Raw genomic sequence first — 17,462 nt, forward strand, 5'->3', positions numbered from 1 at the left:
GAACACTTGTATACGTTTTCACATCATACTGCAAAAGGAAACGACCCCCGTTTTATTTTTTTCTCCGGCCACGTACATTCATCCAATGCTGCCTGCTCTCCCGCTACCGACTGGAAAGCACGGGCTGAGCGAATTCGCTATGCTGTCTGAACAAAATATTTGCAACTCTTGCAAATGCAAATACGTAAACAAAAAAATGAACTACGCACGTCGAAACGCGGCAGACACTGCAGACCGTGTAACCTGAGCAAGGCTCACCTTGGTATGCAGTTTGGAGACGAGCCGTCGATTTCCCAGGTAGCGAACAGGTTCATCGGGACGGGTCTGTTGAGCGCGCCGCTCCCGGGGAAGCTGAGCCGGCCGGTCTTCTCCGCCATGGTCGGTCAGTCAGCGAGACTCACAAACGTTGATAGCTAAATTATAGATCTGCTTTAATATATATAAATGTATGCGTTGTATATAAATATCACCAGTTCCTATGTGAGCTCTCAGTGCTAAATAAGCACTCAGTGCAATGATACTGTGCGGTTTATTTCCACGGATTCACGTCACTGTGCCCATCTCTGTATTTCCTCGGCTTGTCTGTTTAGTTGAACTCCAGTGTGCATTGAAGCCAGGGTCTGCAGTACCTTCACCGCCACCCCCAGGAAATAACGTCACTCAGCGAGTCGCCTCACACACTTGCTTTTTGTGAGCTTGATGAATTTGCGATGCTGCTAATCCTGCAATTGTTCAATGCTAAGAATGAAGCCGTTGTGAGGACATGTTAGCGTGTTGTTTTTGTATTCCTCATCTATATTTTAAAGCTCGTTTTCTTCACAGTTGCAATTCCATTCACTGTGCTTATCAGCAAACCACAAGGAAGGGGAGTTTCATAGTACTGCAGCAGGACGTGTACATTAGCAACAGCTTCATATAAGGAACTGTTTTCAGATTGTCCCATGCTTTGTCTTTATTTGATGATAGTAGACTGGGTAATTGGACGGGTGTTCACCCTACACTGGCTTGACTGGTGATTGTGGTATATAAGGGTTAAATTAGGAATTTCAGACAGCATGTTTCTATCATTACCAGTCAAGTCACTACAATAAGTGCTTGTCAGAATTGCTAATCCTTGTATACTGTGTACAGAGCACATGTCACCTCGAGTATTGAACACCTGAGCAACATTTTAAAGTTAAAACACAATTTTTAAAATTTTAAAGTTGACAACAGTATTTAAAGTTGTACGGCTGGTTTCACAGACCCCAATTAACACTAATCTGGGCTACCTCATTTTACCCTTGATGAGGGAGTCCAACATTAATGTTAATAGGAGTCTGTGAAACCAGCATTCCCTTTTGTGATTCATAATATATGAGTCAGGCAAATCACAAACACAAGGAAGACAAAAAAAAGTGTGTTGTTTTATTCTAGCTACAGCTATGGACAAAAGTTTTGCATCACCCTGTAAAATGAACTCATTTTGCTTTATAAAGTCGAATGAAACCTGCTGAGTGATGTTACGTTAACACATTGAATTACATTCCGCTTTGTAGTTTGTAGTTTTTCTGACAAAAATCGAAAAATGTGACATTTCAAAAATCTAACATGAAATACTGTACTGCTATTATGGCTTCCAGTAGACTTTTGCGATCCCATTTTGTAGTTTCTTGGCGTTAAATAAAAGATCTCAATTATGTTTAATATAGTTGCTGTCGAGTGTTGTTGTGGATAAACCTGTATATCCTGAAATAAAAAATAAATACAACATTAAGCAAAAGAAATGGGCAGTGATAATGCTGCTCTTGCTAATGGTAAGAAATTGTAAAAGCCTGGTTATCACCCCTTTAACTCAGAATTTCAGACAATACCATTCCAATCAAAGAAAGGGTTATTTTATTAATTTCACGTTTTGACAGACATGATAAATAACACGTAAAAAAAAAACAGAACAAGAATGCTATCTAATTAGACACCGTCAAGCACAGAAATAGCTTTCAAACCAACTGCGCTAAAAAAAAAAAAAAAAAAAAAAGAAAACAGTGACTTAGCCATCGCCACTCCTTGACCTTTGACCCCAGAGCTATGGGAAAGATTCCTGGCATTTGTTGCATCCAGACAATAAAACTATTTAATGAATACTGATGCCCCCTGCTGGAGACATTAAGCAGAGCAGCACTGAAACTGCTCTGTGCATTGCAGATATCTCTGCCTGGCAAGAGTGAAACACAGTGGGGCAAGTATACAGAGACTGCTGCTGGAATATTGAAGTACACAGTATGCAGTAGTTAGACCTCAGTGCTGTGGTGGTCGGACTAAAAATTGCCAGCTGTTAACTGTAGAAGTGATTTTACACACACACACACACACACACACACTTAAGAGAAATATACGCAACAGCATTCCTGGCCTAATTGACACTATATATATATATATATATATATATATATATATATATATATATATATATATACACACATATATATATATACATATATATATATATATATATACACACATATATATATATACATATATATATATATATATATATATATATATATATATATATATATATATATGCAAAAGTATTCAGACCCCTGACCAATTCTCTCATATTACTGAATTACAAATGGTACATTGAAATTTCGTTCTGTTTGATATTTTATTTTAAAACACTGAAACTCAAAATCAATTATTGTAAAGTGACATTGGTTTTATGTTGGGAAATATTTTTAAGAAAAATAAAAAACTGAAATATCTTGCTTGCATAAGTATTCAACCCCTGTGCTGTGGAAGCTCCCAGTTTACACCGATGAAAGAAATTGCCCTAACGAGGACACAATTACCTTACCGTTGGCCTCCACCTGTGAACTATTAAAGTTGCTGTCACATTTTCTGGATAAAAACCCCACTGTTGAAGGATCATTGGTCAGGCTGTGAATCTGAAGGAAAATGAAGACCAAAGAGCATTCTACAGAAGTTAGAGATAAAGTAATACAAATGCATATATTAGGGAAAGGGTACAAAACAAGTGTTTGGATATCCCAGTGAGCACAGTTGGATCAATAATCAGGAAGTGGAAGCTGCATCACACCACCCAGGCACTGCCAAGAAAAGGCCGTCCCTCAAAACTCAGCGCTCAAACAAGAAGGAGACTTGTGAGAGAAGCCACAGAGAGGCCAACAATCACTTTGAAGGAGCTACAGAGTTCAGTGGCTGGGAGTGGAGTAATGGTGCACCAGTCAACCATATCAAGAGCTCTGCATAACACTGGCCTGTATGGGAGGGTGGCAAGAAAGAAGCCGTTACTCAAAAAGTACCATCTGAAAGCATGTCTGGAGTTTGCCAGAAAGCATGAGAGTGACCCAACTGCGATGTGGGAAAAGGTTTTGTGGTCAGATGAGACCAAGATAGAGCTTTTTGGCCAAAACTGAAAGCGCTACGTGTGGCGCAAACCTAACACTGCCCATGCCTCAAGACACACCATCCCTACAGTGAAGTATGGTGGTGACAGCATCATGCTGTGGGGATGCTTCTCATCAGCAGGGACTGGGCATCTTGTTAAAATTGAAGGAAGAATGGATGGAGCAAAATACAGGGAAATACTGCAAGAGAACCTGCTTCAGTCCGCTAAAAAAACTGAAGCTTGGGAGGAAATTCACCTTTCAGCAGGACAATGATCCCAAGCACAAGGCCAAAGCAACATTGGAGTGGCTCAAGAACAAAAAGGTGAATGTCCTACAGTGGCTCAATCCCATTGAGAATCTGTGGCACTATTTGAAAATTGAGGTCCACAAGCGTAGTCCAACCAACCTGAACAACCTGGAGCAAATCTGCCAAGAAGAATGGGCCAAAATCACTCCGACACTGTGTGCAAAGCTGGTACATACTTAAAGCTGTTATTGCAGCAAAAGGTGGCTCTACCAAATATTAATGTGTGGGGGTTGAATACTTATGCAAGCAAGATATTTCAGTTTTTTATTTTTCTTAAAAATATTTCCCAACATAAAACCAATGTCACCTTACAATAATTGATTTTGAGTTCAAGTGTTTTAAAATAAAATATCAAACAGAACGAAATTTCAATGTACCATTTGTAATTCAGTAATATGAGAGAATTGGTCAGGGGTCTGAATACTTTTGCAAGGCACTGTATATATATATATATATATATATATATATATATATATATAGCTCAAAGAGCCAGCTTGTAAAATATATATAAATGTAAAAAATAATGTGCTGGACGATTTGATTTTTTATTGGTATTTGTGATTTTCGATTATACTTTTATTTTATCTGCATAACAAATTGTAAGGAAACTTGTTTAGGACATTCTTTAGAACAAGTTATTGAGTATCAGAATGTGGGAATATAAAGAGATATTCGTCTGTCTGTCTTCAAGTACATGATGTCACTCTTACATTTTTTCATACACAGAATCAAGAGAAACATGTATCTCATTGTGCAGAAACGTGTGCAGCTATCAGTATATATTGGAGGAGCCCGTCCTCTTGCATGGAGTACATATGGTAGATGTGGGTCACTAGGTCTGTACTTTTTCATGTCACGGATTGATCTCATCTTTTATTTACAGCCTAGGTAGAAACAGTAGAGATCCAGATGTGACCTGGGGCTCTGGATCCACAATACATAGATGGCATAAAAAGCCATTGCATTAAAACTCCTTATACTACACTTCCATTGTAATGCAATGGCTTTGTCGTCACAATCAAACTAACTAACTAGCCAGATCTATGTGCCTGTTGTTTGGTTTACTGTGTGGTTTAAAAAAATAAATCCACCTGTTATTGGACAGAGGAATACAGAGTAGAAATAAACAATTTAATCACAAGTCTGCCTCGGCTGTAATTTCAAAACTAGAGTCTTCAGTATGACAAAAAAAGACATGAGCATGACCTATGAACAAAATGTACGGATTAGTAGAAGAAATGTGAATGAATAGTTCAATGGAAATTCTGTATGTGGTATTTAAGACCTAGACTGTGAAACAAAGGTGTTAGAATAAACTATATTAAAATGACTGATATATAGTATGTAGAATAGCATATATCCCCAAGTCATACGTCATAACTGGATAAGCACTTTTCCAGATATACATAAGAACAGTAAGCATAAATGCTGAAAGATGTAGTGGTTTACCTGATCAGCAACATCAGCTGAGCCAGAACCTGGATCCTTTGAGCGGCGTACAATATGCTCAAATCGAGAGATCAGTTAGTCACCTGGTAACATATGTCAGACGAATGCTCATAAATTGCCTGGGAGCATCAACTGTGGTACAGTGCTTCAAAAATGCCCTCCTGTGTCTCAAGGCTTGTAACTGTGCTCAGAGACTGCCACCTGCTGGAATATTTAGGTAGAACACCTATTTTGAAGAGCATGCATCAGTTAAATAGTGGCAGATCTAAATTGGACTGCTTTTTAACTCTAATGTAGTTGATGTTTTCTCAAAGGGTTGATTTATTGAGCCGCTTCGTTACATTACTAAAGACAGTAACCCATGCACACACACACACACACAGGGGCTCCTTATAAATCACATACAAATCACACAAGACCTGAAAGGGTCCACATTAATATAAAAACACAAGTATCAAATTAGAGTCAAACACAATACAGGCTATAGGAAACTAGAAGATTAAAGTTGTGTGTGCAAAATTATGCAGTTATCGCTTTTAATATGCAGTGTGACAGACACACAACCAGTGTATTTATTCAATGAGCACCCGAAAACAAATAGTGGAATAATCAGGTTTATAGATCTCCGGTGAGAGATCGGCAGCTTTTTAAATCATTAAAACACAACCACGTCCAATTTAAAACATGGGGATTCATTCAAATGAACCTCCTCACTAAGTATCCTACTATCAAGATCTCTACATTTACAACTGAACTACTTTGACAGGTACAATCTGTATGTGATGTTGTGGCTTTAGGTTTCCATTGACGTTCGTGCAGGAGCCCAGTTTACACTTCACATGGACATACAAGTTGTAATGCACAGTCATAAGGCACAACGTATTTAATGTGTATGGACTAGTGCCAACAGGTAGCAAGAGAATGCAAGAAATAGCAGCACTTGTAAAATACACAGTTCCTTGAAAACTTTTTCATATAAACACAAAAAGGTAAGAGCTCCTTCTAATTAAAAAAAAACAACAAAAAAAAAAAACACACAACACACAAGAATTACCAATTGGTCCATATAAATTTAATTCCCTTCAGCACAAAATTACAACAAAAGCCAGAGCAACATATTCTTCTACATGTCAGGATTTTAGAGCAAGCAAAAACATTTTTTTTTATAAAACTTGAGTATAAACATTTCCAATTGAACCTGCCCTCTCCCTCCCCACTAGGCCCCTATAGTACATTCCCTGTTAAACACAGCATAACATTTACAGATCGGTTCCCCAGGTTCATTGGTATCACCACCCTTCCCCACTTTGCTGTGCAGAGCCTTCGGGGGGGAAAAAACAAAACAAAAGACACCTATTAACTGCTTATGGGTTACTGTCCACCCCTTTAAGCAGAATAAAGTAGTTCAAGGTAATAGTATAACCCTGAATAAAATTCGCAGCGTTGCGTCACTGCCTAGGTTTAGGCTTGCTGTCTGTATAATTTGAAATGGAAGAGGTCATCTCTTGGCTCATTCAGGTTACAAGACTGCATTGCAAAACAAAACAAAAAAAATGCTAATACAGTTCAGGTGTTTTGTTTGGATTTTTGGTGTTGCAAGAAAACCAAAAACACCACCTGGAAAAATTGATGCCCACTAGTTAGAACACCAATACCTGTCACAAAATAATAACTAATGGAAAAATGAAAAAAACGTCTTGCGCTTTGCATACAAACAGGTCCACCTAGGGACATCACTTGCCTTAGCAAGCATCTATGTACGAAATTAAATTGCAGGACAATTAAAAGTATGAAGGAGCAGAATTTATTATTTGTTCATTTTTTTAATGAATTGACTGTCGCCATCCAAGACAGGCTGCCAAGTGCAGATGTTGGAGGTTGGGGAGGATCCAAACATTAGATGGATAACACTGCATTTTTCAAATTTAAAAAAAAAATTATGCCCAATGTGTAAAAAGAGCATCTCCTATGAGTTTCTATTATGCAACCTACAATAAATCACGCTACCAGCAGCTGCTTTAACAGACAGAGGACTGCAATTCTAACCAGATACGAGAGCTGTAACTAGATCTACAGATACAGCTGATGCAGGCAGGGAGACGGCTCTCAGTGCTGGCTCTCAGCTGAGGGGGACCTGGATCTGGACAGCCTCTTCTGCACTGGAGGGGATCGGGAGTGGGATCGAGACTTGGAGCGAGAAGGGGAGCGGGAGGGGGAGTGCGGGGCTGCCCGGGGAAGGGGCTTCCTCTCTGGACTGCGGCTCAGCGAGCGGGACCTGGTACGGCTGCGTTTCCTGCTTCGGCTCCTGCTCGGGGATTTGGAACGGCTCCTGGATCGGGAACGACTGCGAGACCTGGTGTAGCTCCTGGAGCGGGAGCGACTTCTGCTATTAAAACAGCAGCAGATGTGTTAGATCCACCCACTGAGTTAATTTTAGTTATAAATATACAAGATTCAACTTGCTTTTAAAACAGAGGACCAAAGTGATGTCTGCTGTATCCATAAAGGTAAAAGCTGGAAGTGTGCAACAAAAGCCATAAAGTTTGTCTTGAGCACTTAAGTTAGATACTGTTACTCAGAGTAACAGTAAACCAAGTATAGTACACTTGGCACTCTACCCTTTTTACAAAACATGTATATACTTACTTCCTCTTGCGTTCTTCAGTCAGTTTGAGTTTGCGTCCGTTAAGCTCAGTTCCATCTAGTTTATCAATGGCGTTCTTCATATCGCTGTGTGAAGCAAATTCCACCACTCTGGAAACAAACAGAAACACACATATATTAGAGAGGGATTACAGGGAGAGCTACAGGCTTTACTGGCGTTAGTACAGCAGAACCCCTTCATTCCCTATTTCCATTACCTCCTGCATATACAGAGAACATAAAGCTGATGGCACAGAACCCATGGGAATGTAATGTGTATTTAATGTGTTCAGTAACCCTCTGAAATAAGCGTCAAGCACAAATGATGACTAAACAAATTAAGGTAAAATACAGGCAATAAACTTAGTACTACTGAATGGTTAAGATGGAGAAGCAAATAAATCAATTAAAATCTTTGTTGTTGACTGTAAACTAGTCTACTTCACCAGTAATCGTAGCAGCACTAGCTGAAACCAGTTCTGGTATGTAACACATTGTGGCCTGGTTTGTACAGGAACTTACCCTTCATTCTTGTTGGATCTGTGTGCATCCACAAATGTGACTTCACCAACCTTCCTCATCATATCCTTCAGATCCTGCGTTGTAAATAAGAAAAACACACATCAGCAAGACAAACCTCTTATTTGAAAGTTACAACTTTAGAATGTACATTAGAGCTCTAAAAACACATTATAAGAATGACAACACAAGATGTGTCGGTGGCTATTTATATATAAATAAAATGAGCAGTCCAGCATAACACCAGCACCACCTGCTTAAGAGCAATTTGCTCCAAAACCAACAACACTTGTTCTAAAACCAACAAATGTAAGGGACAATGGAGATTTAGAGATAAAACTTCAACCCCCTCCACAACCTGTGCTGCATTAATGGACATCAACAGCAGAGTCAAGGATCAGCCACTCAGACTGAATGCCCAGTTGTTGTGCATTACCTGGAAACCACATTTAGGGGAGGGGGGGGGGGGCTTTGAACCCAACCTTAAATGGGCAGAGGCTAGATCCAAGCCCTGATGAATATTTTGACTGAGGTAAATCCTTTCCAGTTCTGAGCTGCATCTGTGTATCCAACCACTACTTGCATAAGGCTACAGCACATTGCTTAGGCATCATTTCAAGCATTTACTAACAAGAAAAAAAAAGCAAAACCAGCAGGAATGGATGGGTGGGGATTATCCACTTCGTATTATTAGCAGTCCAGGACAGCAAGTAGCTAACTTAAGTCTAGAATAAAAACTGTTAAACGTCAGAGGTCTCCAATGGGATGCAAAGCAGAGACGTGGTCTCGTTGGGACACCCCTACCAGCAGGGAGCATTCAGTCTTGAGCATGCAGAAGGGTTTACTGCAGGCAAGAGACCTAGTCAAACTACAGGTGTCAATACCATTAGCTTAGGACAGTGTGGAATAGCATACGATAGCATCACCAAAAAAAACGTGGCTTCCGAGATTAAATGTGTCCGAACTACAGTGAATGAGCCAACACACTGTGCAACAAGTGTGTTTTGGGGTATCGCAACTAAGCCATCAACTGAGGATAATCTAGACATGTAGCATGAATAGGACTGCCTTTAGGTCCAACGCATGTCTGAAAATGTATTGCGATTGTTTACCATGGTGCCTTATCAACTGCGCTGTCCATGTAGCTGAACAGCAAATCATAATGGGAACCAGCTGCTTGAGCTGATTACTAAACAGCAGAATCAAGCTCCACAGCACAACTGCTAGTTCCAACTGTTCAAGCAGTGGATGCCTGAAATCCTGATAACACTGCAGCCAAATACCCCTTTCCTCCATCCTCTCAAATTCAAGTATATTCAACTTGTATCTACTGAGAGAAAGCCCTCCTCCCACCCCAATCACATTAGCTATTGCGCTACTTACCATTCAGAACCCAGGGCGGACCTTAAGCAAAGAGCCACTTGTCCAAATAGCAACCAGACCAAGCCTTGTATAGCCTTTGAGAAAGGGATGTGGCTTTGGGTTTCGGAATCCAACTTCCACAAGAAAGGAACCACCAGAGTAAGGAGGCTTCAACCGTTAACACCCCCTTCCGCCAGCAACAGAAAAAGAACCAAAACGGGGGGGAAAAAAATTGCAGCCAGGGAAGCCAGACCACAGACCCTCAGGATTGCAGCTATGGACCTCCTAAGGCTGACCTGCGCTAGACCACTTTCACCCACTAGGGGGCCCCAGCCAAGATCTAGACCACGGCAACTGTGTGTAGGGAGAGGCACCAAATGGACACTATTCAGGACAACAGCAGCAGAGGTCGCTAAATCACAATAGACCCCCCCCCCCCCTCTCCCCCTTATCTCATAAGGGAGGGAGGGAATGCAACGCCGCTCAGGAGAGACCAGATAAGAGCAGCTGTTAAAAAAAGAAGGTTTAAGATGTACTTGGTTAGAAGCTTAGAAATAAAATGGATTATTTATATCTACAAAACTGCTTAACAAAAAAAGCTGTAGTAAAAAATAAAGTATTGCATATATACTGAAGCTTCACTCATCATTCAAATCAACCAGCATCCCACATATAAAACTTTGAGGTAAGTGGGGTAGAGAGTACAAACTGACAATTAAATCCACTTGTCAGACAAAGAGCTCTGATCAATCTGATGAGGTCTGGGTAATGAATCCAGGAGAGAGCACCAACAAGGAGCACTACATACCCTTTCATGGCTTGGATGGGCGAGTGCGTGCCTGCATATTGCTGGTTCCAACAGGGTTTACAGAATTTAGTTTGTTTTGTTTCTCAAGGAGGTGTTCTTTTTAAACCTGTTTTATCAATGGGATGACGGTTTCATGCTAAAAATCAGAAACAGGACAAATTCAGCTGGAAGATTCAATTAAACTTATATCCGTGCTCTAACCTGCCAACTTATCCGGGACGAGAGGTTCTCAACAATGATTCTGTGCTCTGTGCGCACAGGAGGACCATACCTGCAAGACAAAGTATACACTTAAGGCTGCTACAAAAGCATGCATGTTTATTTGTCAAAATGCATTTCAATGTTTGTTAAGATAAATAAGATAAATAATTTTTTCCCAGCTTTGCTTTAGTTACAGTTTTACAGAAAAGCCAGGTACATTTAAGTATAATATCTTACATTGAGCCACGAGACTGACGATAGCTGCTGAACCGCGGAGAGAACCTTCCACCACCTCCTCCTCCAGCTCCTCCACCTCCTCTCCCTCTGGGAGAGCGGGCATGCTCTATTGTGACCCTGTGTAGAAACAAAACAAGAGAGTTAGTCTCATCATACTCAATATATCAATGTATTGGCTGTGAAGAGATTAGTGTAATTTAGGGTTATCGTCAAAGTAACATGTTGAGTAAATCTCTGCTATTAATGAAAACAAACTAAATATAAAAGCAAAGACTAGACTGAGCTAGTGTTTTTGCTGGCCAGGATCAATTTTATCTGGCCTAATAGATTTATTTTTTCACTGTTTCAAAAAGAAAAGTTGCCAAGAAAAGCCTTTCAATATACGTTACTTCAGCCATTTAACAAGCATACATCTGTGTGCTGATCAGAAAACAAAAATACTACGAAGATTTGAAACTGTGTACAAATGATACTAATTTTTTCATAAGCAAACCTGCAACCAAGCTGTTACCATATGGTCACAGCAATGCTAAAACTGAATTAATAATCCTTATTAGGAATGGGTCAGTCGTAAAATACACGAAAATAAAAAATAAAGTTTGAATAGCAGATTACGTATTCGAGTGCACACAAAAATGTGTGAACTGAAATAAAAAAAATGACTATAGCAAGTGCTAAAAGAAGGAAGCCAAACTCAGGTAACATTGAAATTAAAAAGATAATTTAACATTATGATGAATATAAAGACACACTAAATGTTAAGCAGAACAATGCAGTGACAAATAAGAAAACGCAAGGTACTTGGGAGTTATTTTTTAACTCTGGACTGTAGTTCTCAATGTAAAACATCTACAGTTGATAGTGAATGGATAGTAAGGTCAACATTTGCACTGACCATTAAATGTACAACCAGGTGTGTTCCTTGTTTTGAATTACAGCTTATTGAATAAACAAAGTAACTTGAGGTCAACACTTAATGGATAGTTGTAATTGGTAATAGTGTTCTGCTATTGTAATGTATTTTCTATTGTTTTGCCCAGGTTACAATATTTGCCCTATTCAGATTTTCATAAATTATTAGTTTGAATTAAACAGATGAATATTTAGGTTGTTATACGATAGGTATAATTTTATTCTGAATACAGCAAAAAAAGATGTGGTTATTTATGCAACATTATGCTACTGTTGTTTTAATTGGAAGAGATACGCACTGTGACGTTCCAGCTGAGTGATACCAACGTGTCCTGGAAAGATTGGCATTTTTGACCTGCACACATCAGATCCCAAATATATTTATACTATATATTAGTTAAAAAATGTAACCGGCGCAGTCGGGCCTGTGGGGCTTCATAGCTACAGGCCAAAATGCAATCTCTACCAGCCCCGGGCCACCGCGCCATGGTTAAGATCAAACCCTGACTGGAATGAAAGTCAACCCTCGTGCCTAGGGACAATTTAACTGATCCACTCAGGAAGGCCCATTTGGTTATTTTGTGGGGCCACAGACAGTCAACCAAAATGGTTCAATTTATGGTTGTTTAAATACTAAAATCATACCTTAGGCTTACAAATCTATGTATTACCTTTCACTGCACAGTTCTTTCCCATTCAGTTCATAGACTGCATCATCAGCATCTCTGTGGTCATCAAACTCCTGTATAACAAGCAGTCAGGCATCATTTTAACAATGGAAATGTAGTGGGGAAAAAATGTTGCTGGGCATGTGGTGTACATAGGTTTGCAACATCTCTACAGATACCTTTGAATGCACAAGCTCCAAGGGGTGGTTTTTCAAAACTTTATCTGGATCCAAGTGATTCAGATTTTGTTAGAGATGATTTAACTGGATTATTTTGATCTGGTTTTTCAGAAAATGTCACTGCTGGATTACATTTACCCAGACAACAAATAATCACAATTGCAAAATCCAGTTTTTGAATAAGCAAGTTTAATAGTCTTTTCTTGAGGCCTTATATAACCTAATTAAACAAAAAAATGATTGTGGTAATAATAACTACACAACTTTATTTTGTTATATTTTAACAAAATCTAGCATGTAAATAATGGTTCTTTTATGTATGCCTACTTAACAAAAATTAAATAACTAAACCTAAATTGAATAAAAATAAAACTTTTGAAAAAAGGATGCGTTTAGATATCTTGGTCTTCCTCCTCAGTCGGGAGTCCAGCATCTCTCAGAAGTGCTTTAAGGAGGCGCATGTGTATGCTTTATTAATGCTATACCACTAAATATGTGTTTTCCTTTTTTGCTTGCATGGATACAACACTTGAATATGTAAATATTATAAATCTATTTGGACATACTGTGTGTTTGTTATGACAATTCGAACAAAATATCGATGTTCTATGATCATTTAAAAACAATAATCCTGGTATTCTGGATCAAAGTAATCTGATCTCTTAAATTCTGAAAAACCCAATTGCAACATTTAATCGTGATTAAAAATAAAATAGGATTACCAAAACGAAATCCGGATCACAGTAATCCCGACCGCATTTCGATGTTTTGAAAAACCCAATTGCACAATATAATCCAGATCAAACGTCGAAATCCCATTACCAACATTTTGAAAAACTGGCCTCAGGTGTTTTGGAGCATCGGAAAGCTTAGCAGCAAGCACATCAAGGCCAAATCTTGGGTAGTGTCCCGTTACAAAAGCCATAGCTAAGGTTTCCTTATTACAAAGCTACTGTATAACCCTTTGTTCTACTTAAACTAATAACTTGCCAATGCACTCAGCTAAACATACAGCAAACGCAACTGATTTAACACGTTCTCTCTAGTGTAAAAACGTGTATATGCAGTTGTAAATTTCAATAGCAATGCACAGACTAAGGTAAAGACACTTACCACAAAGCCAAAGCCGTTTTTTAGATTGATCTCCCGAATGTGCCCAAATCCTTTGAAAAACTTCTCCACGTCCCTCTCTCTGGCGTGTGGGCTCAGCCGACCGATGAACACTCGACATCCGCTCATTTTCAAATGCTTCACTGTGGAAAACACAAGCAGGAATCTAGAAATCAATTGAATTCTGACAGCCTCCTTACAGTGGTTTCAATTCGACAGCACCAAGGCCTGACTGTAGACAAAAGCACGGCGTCCGCTAACTAACAGACCAAGAACACGGATGGCCGCCCTTCTTATCCAGCCAACCCCACTTACATGAAGGCATTACACCCCTCCCCTAGATTACCTTCACCCATCAATCAAATATTTACATTTACCAAGGTACATTACCAGACACAAGTTAACCATGCACTGCACCCCCCATCCTGCAGGAGTTAATCAATGTATTTCGGTACTACTGTTACTACCAGCTACTGACAGCAGTATTTTTGCGGTTTCGTATTACCAGTACAAATTCTACTGCCAGTAGGACGCTCCATAAAGACCGCTGCCTTGCTACCAGTACAAATCCTACTGCTAGGAACATCTCCCAAATACAAAATGTGCATAGAATTAAAAGCGAATTATTCTAAATTATTCGTTGTTAAATGTGTGTGTAATATATATATATATATATATATATATATATATATATATATATATATATATATATATATATATATATATATTGACATTGTGAGGGACCTTCCACCATCGCAAACATACATTATGTGTACTCAAATCTCAAAACGGAGTGAAATTAAATTAGCAATTTTAACTGCGCATTGTTGACATTGCGAGCCGCGGATATTTCTCACATTCAAAGTAAACAAAGCAATTAATGTATTTCCCCGTCCCCTTTAATACTCACGTCTTGTTAAATTGTTTACCTCTGTTACACACAACCAAACTATCCGAATATTTCGAGTGAAAAGCCACGGCGTTAAAAGCTTCACCTCAATACTAACCTCCTTTCTCTCGAACGACTGAAAAAAATGGCGACTGAGTCAGTGAAAGGCAACCGGAAAAGAACCCCGAAGGCAGGAAGTAGAGCGGTTCCAGAATGCAGCACGCGAACAGAATCGTCGACCCCTGCAGGCGCGGAGGTGACAAGGCATTGCGCACGAGCACCTTGTGACGTAACCATGGGGTGCGCAGTAAATCCCACGGGCAGCTGCCACAAGAGCCGGCCTTTATATTTATATCACTGGGCAAAATAAGCTATGGTACATTTTTTAAAACATATTTTAATGACGATATTGTAATCCAGAAAGTGGCCAAACAGGGACCAATTGAATTCTTAAAGGAGAAGTCGGGGGGAAACACCGAAAAACAGCAACCGTAAATATAATAATACATTACCCGCTTAAAGGTAATGATTGATTGATTAGTATTCCAGGTGAATGTTTAGTAATTAACCACAAAAAACACAATTCCAAGAAACTGCAATTGCAAATAGTATAGCTGCTATTTGTTTACCGTGGGGAACAACACCACTGACTGTAGAAACAGGTGACTGTGACGTCACAATCTCCTTCTTTTGGGCGAGTTTTTGTAAAAGTAGAATATCATTGCGGAAGTGCATCGTATTTTTGGCACTGATCACCCCCTCCTCGAGGTATGACACAGGCCAGGTTTTTGGGATGGACCCGCTCTGTAGCCTCCTAGGACATTCACAGCTTGTTTGACACCCTCTTGTAGTTGCCCGTTTCTGCATATAAAGCAAAATGCTGTTTGTCAATCTCTGTTTTTTCTTATAAATCAGTCTTTGCAGGAATCATTCCAAAAACACTTGAATCAGTTAGGGACTACCAGTCTGACACTACAGGCCTTTAAATTGCAGTACCAATTTGCAAGTTGCTAAGTGGTTGTGTTCCTCAAATGTGCACTGCAAAGAGATATTTTAAAGAATAGGGTATATAGTGCTTTGTTTCGCCTCTGCTCGCTTTTGGTGCAAAACTATGCTCCGATACACTCAAGCTGACCCTGTGATCACAAAACACTTGGAATGGACTTAAATTGGTGCTTCTGTTGCATAAATACACTACAAAATGTGCACATTTCAGGTCTTATATAGAATGGACATTTTTTGTATGTATTTTGCTATAGGAAATCGCGGTCGGGGGGGGGGGGGTCCTCCTGTCGTACCCCATGAGTCCACAAATCCTGGGCCAACAAACTCACTAGTATTCTCTTTAGATGCACAACAGTCTTAGCTAAAGAAAATTGGTTCCTTTGAGTTCGTACGACCCACGACCGCCATTGGCCGAGCCTTACCCCAGTGGTGTTTTTATAATGGGATTTGCCATAGGGAAGGGGGTGGTCTCTTATCGTACCCGTATCTCCACGACCCCTGGCCAACGGACTCAGAAGGGCACTCTTTGTGTGCACAAGAGTCTTAGCTAAAGAAAGACATCGGCCACGGGTTCATACGCCACCCCACCGCCAGATGGTGGGCGTTGCCCCAAAGGGGTTTTATAATGGGATTTCCCATAGACATTTTTCAGGGTGCTATATCTCGGGTTCCGGGGGTCCCCGAGACTTGAAAATCGGTACGGAGGTCCACCTCGGGGCCCCTGTCGATCCCTCCAAGCGACGTGTCCCCAGCTAGAAAGGACACCAGTTTAGACTTTTTTTGCCAACCTGGAGCTCAAAAGCTATTGGAAATGCAACCTTGACATTCCATCATGCTGAAAATGTGTAAATTTGTTGAAAATGTAGCATTTGAAAACGGGTGGCTCCCTGTGAAAGAGGGCCCCCAGACATGACCCTAGGAAGTTCAACCCGGTTTCTAGGCCCCAGGGTCATGGAGATATGACCCCGAAAAGGGTAGTTTTTGGACATTTTTGACAGGGCGTATCTCGGGTTCTGTGGGGGTTAGGAACTTGATTTTTTTTTTGTGGCGGGGCCCCACACAAGGAGTCACCATTTTCATGGTTCAGATGCCAGGACGGCTTGGCAAAGTGAATTTTTTCGTCATGACATGAGTTTTTGGGTGAACCACCACACCGTTTTAGGGGGTGGTTTGGGGTGCTCCCCTGAGTCTATATCAATTTGAATGGTGGTTCTACGTGCTCGGGTTCGAGAGATATGCCTGAAATATGTTTTTCAACCCTGCTATAGACATGAATGAGGCTGAACACCCTGAACGCCCTGAAAATATTTTCTGCAAAGAATTGCTACGAAACTGCGCATATTACATTCATGCTGTTCTAGAACCCTTCGAACGGTGGTTATAGGTGCTCTGGTTCGAGAGATATGACTGAAAATGTGTTTTTTAACACTGCCATAGACATGAATGGGGCTGAATACGCGAAAATATATTTTGCAATGCTGGTGGTACACGTGTGTGGAGGGGAATTTGAGTGCAGGTTTTGCGCAAAAGAGGGGCGGGGAAAAGACTGGGAAGGGTAGGGTATCATTTATTTTCACTATTAATCTTTAATAAAGGAAAACGACTGCTTTAATTAATTTTCACGTATCTATTTCAGTGCAATGTAGTTTCTTCATGTAATAAGAAATACGTTTTTTTTAACATTTACATTTTATTTCTGTTTTTCCATAATAAAAAAAAAAAAAAGATTTCTGGGGAGAGTAAAAAATACATTAACTTTGATTCATGTACTATGGGTTACT

The 17,462-nt window shown here is 39.9% G+C and overlaps 2 protein-coding genes across 9 annotated transcripts in view; both read right to left on the reverse strand.

Moving 5' to 3' along the window:
* LOC117421886 (phosphofurin acidic cluster sorting protein 2-like) overlaps positions 1-960 on the reverse strand; it is a 78,181-nt gene extending 77,221 nt beyond the window's left edge. For 2 of the 3 annotated variants that reach the window (XM_034928162.2, XM_058987284.1), the window contains exon 1: positions 259-958. In XM_034928162.2, coding sequence (XP_034784053.2) covers positions 259-377 — 119 coding nt within the window. In that variant the 5' untranslated portion in view covers positions 378-958. Of the gene's footprint in view, positions 1-258 lie in introns of all 3 variants that reach the window. The other variant, XM_058987285.1, reaches the window with a different exon arrangement.
* A 5,238-nt stretch (positions 961-6,198) lies between these two features.
* On the reverse strand, positions 6,199-14,973 carry LOC117422316 (serine/arginine-rich splicing factor 5). 6 transcript variants are annotated; one of them, XM_034037171.3, is made up of 8 exons: positions 14,698-14,960; positions 13,791-13,930; positions 12,502-12,572; positions 10,919-11,035; positions 10,682-10,751; positions 8,314-8,387; positions 7,795-7,902; positions 6,199-7,531 (listed from the first exon to the last, which is right to left on the reverse strand). In XM_034037171.3, the coding sequence occupies exons 2-8, from the start codon at positions 13,914-13,916 to the stop codon at positions 7,255-7,257; spliced, it is 843 nt and encodes a 280-aa protein (XP_033893062.1). In that variant the 5' UTR covers positions 13,917-13,930; positions 14,698-14,960; the 3' UTR covers positions 6,199-7,254. The 6 variants fall into 6 exon arrangements, 5 of the variants coding, with proteins under 5 accessions (XP_033893062.1, XP_058843270.1, XP_033893061.1 ...); XM_058987287.1 differs by having other exon boundaries at positions 6,199-7,534; positions 14,783-14,956; XM_034037170.3 differs by having other exon boundaries at positions 6,199-7,534; positions 14,795-14,955.
* Positions 14,974-17,462: the final 2,489 nt, after the last annotated feature.

The sequence above is a fragment of the Acipenser ruthenus genome, chromosome 15 (assembly GCF_902713425.1).
Source record: "Acipenser ruthenus chromosome 15, fAciRut3.2 maternal haplotype, whole genome shotgun sequence".
In the NCBI taxonomy this organism is placed as follows: domain Eukaryota; kingdom Metazoa; phylum Chordata; class Actinopteri; order Acipenseriformes; family Acipenseridae; genus Acipenser; species Acipenser ruthenus.

Coding starts and splice junctions, on each gene's coding strand:
- LOC117422316 (XM_058987287.1), bottom strand. CDS start 13,916: ATGAGCGGATGTCGAGTGTTCATCGGTCGGCTGAGCCCACACGCCAGA. Junction 8,388..10,681: donor CGTCCCGGATAAGTTGGCAG/GTTAGAGCACGG, acceptor TTTACAACGCAG/GATCTGAAGGATATGATGAG. Junction 7,903..8,313: donor AGATCCAACAAGAATGAAGG/GTAAGTTCCTGT, acceptor GTTTGTTTCCAG/AGTGGTGGAATTTGCTTCAC.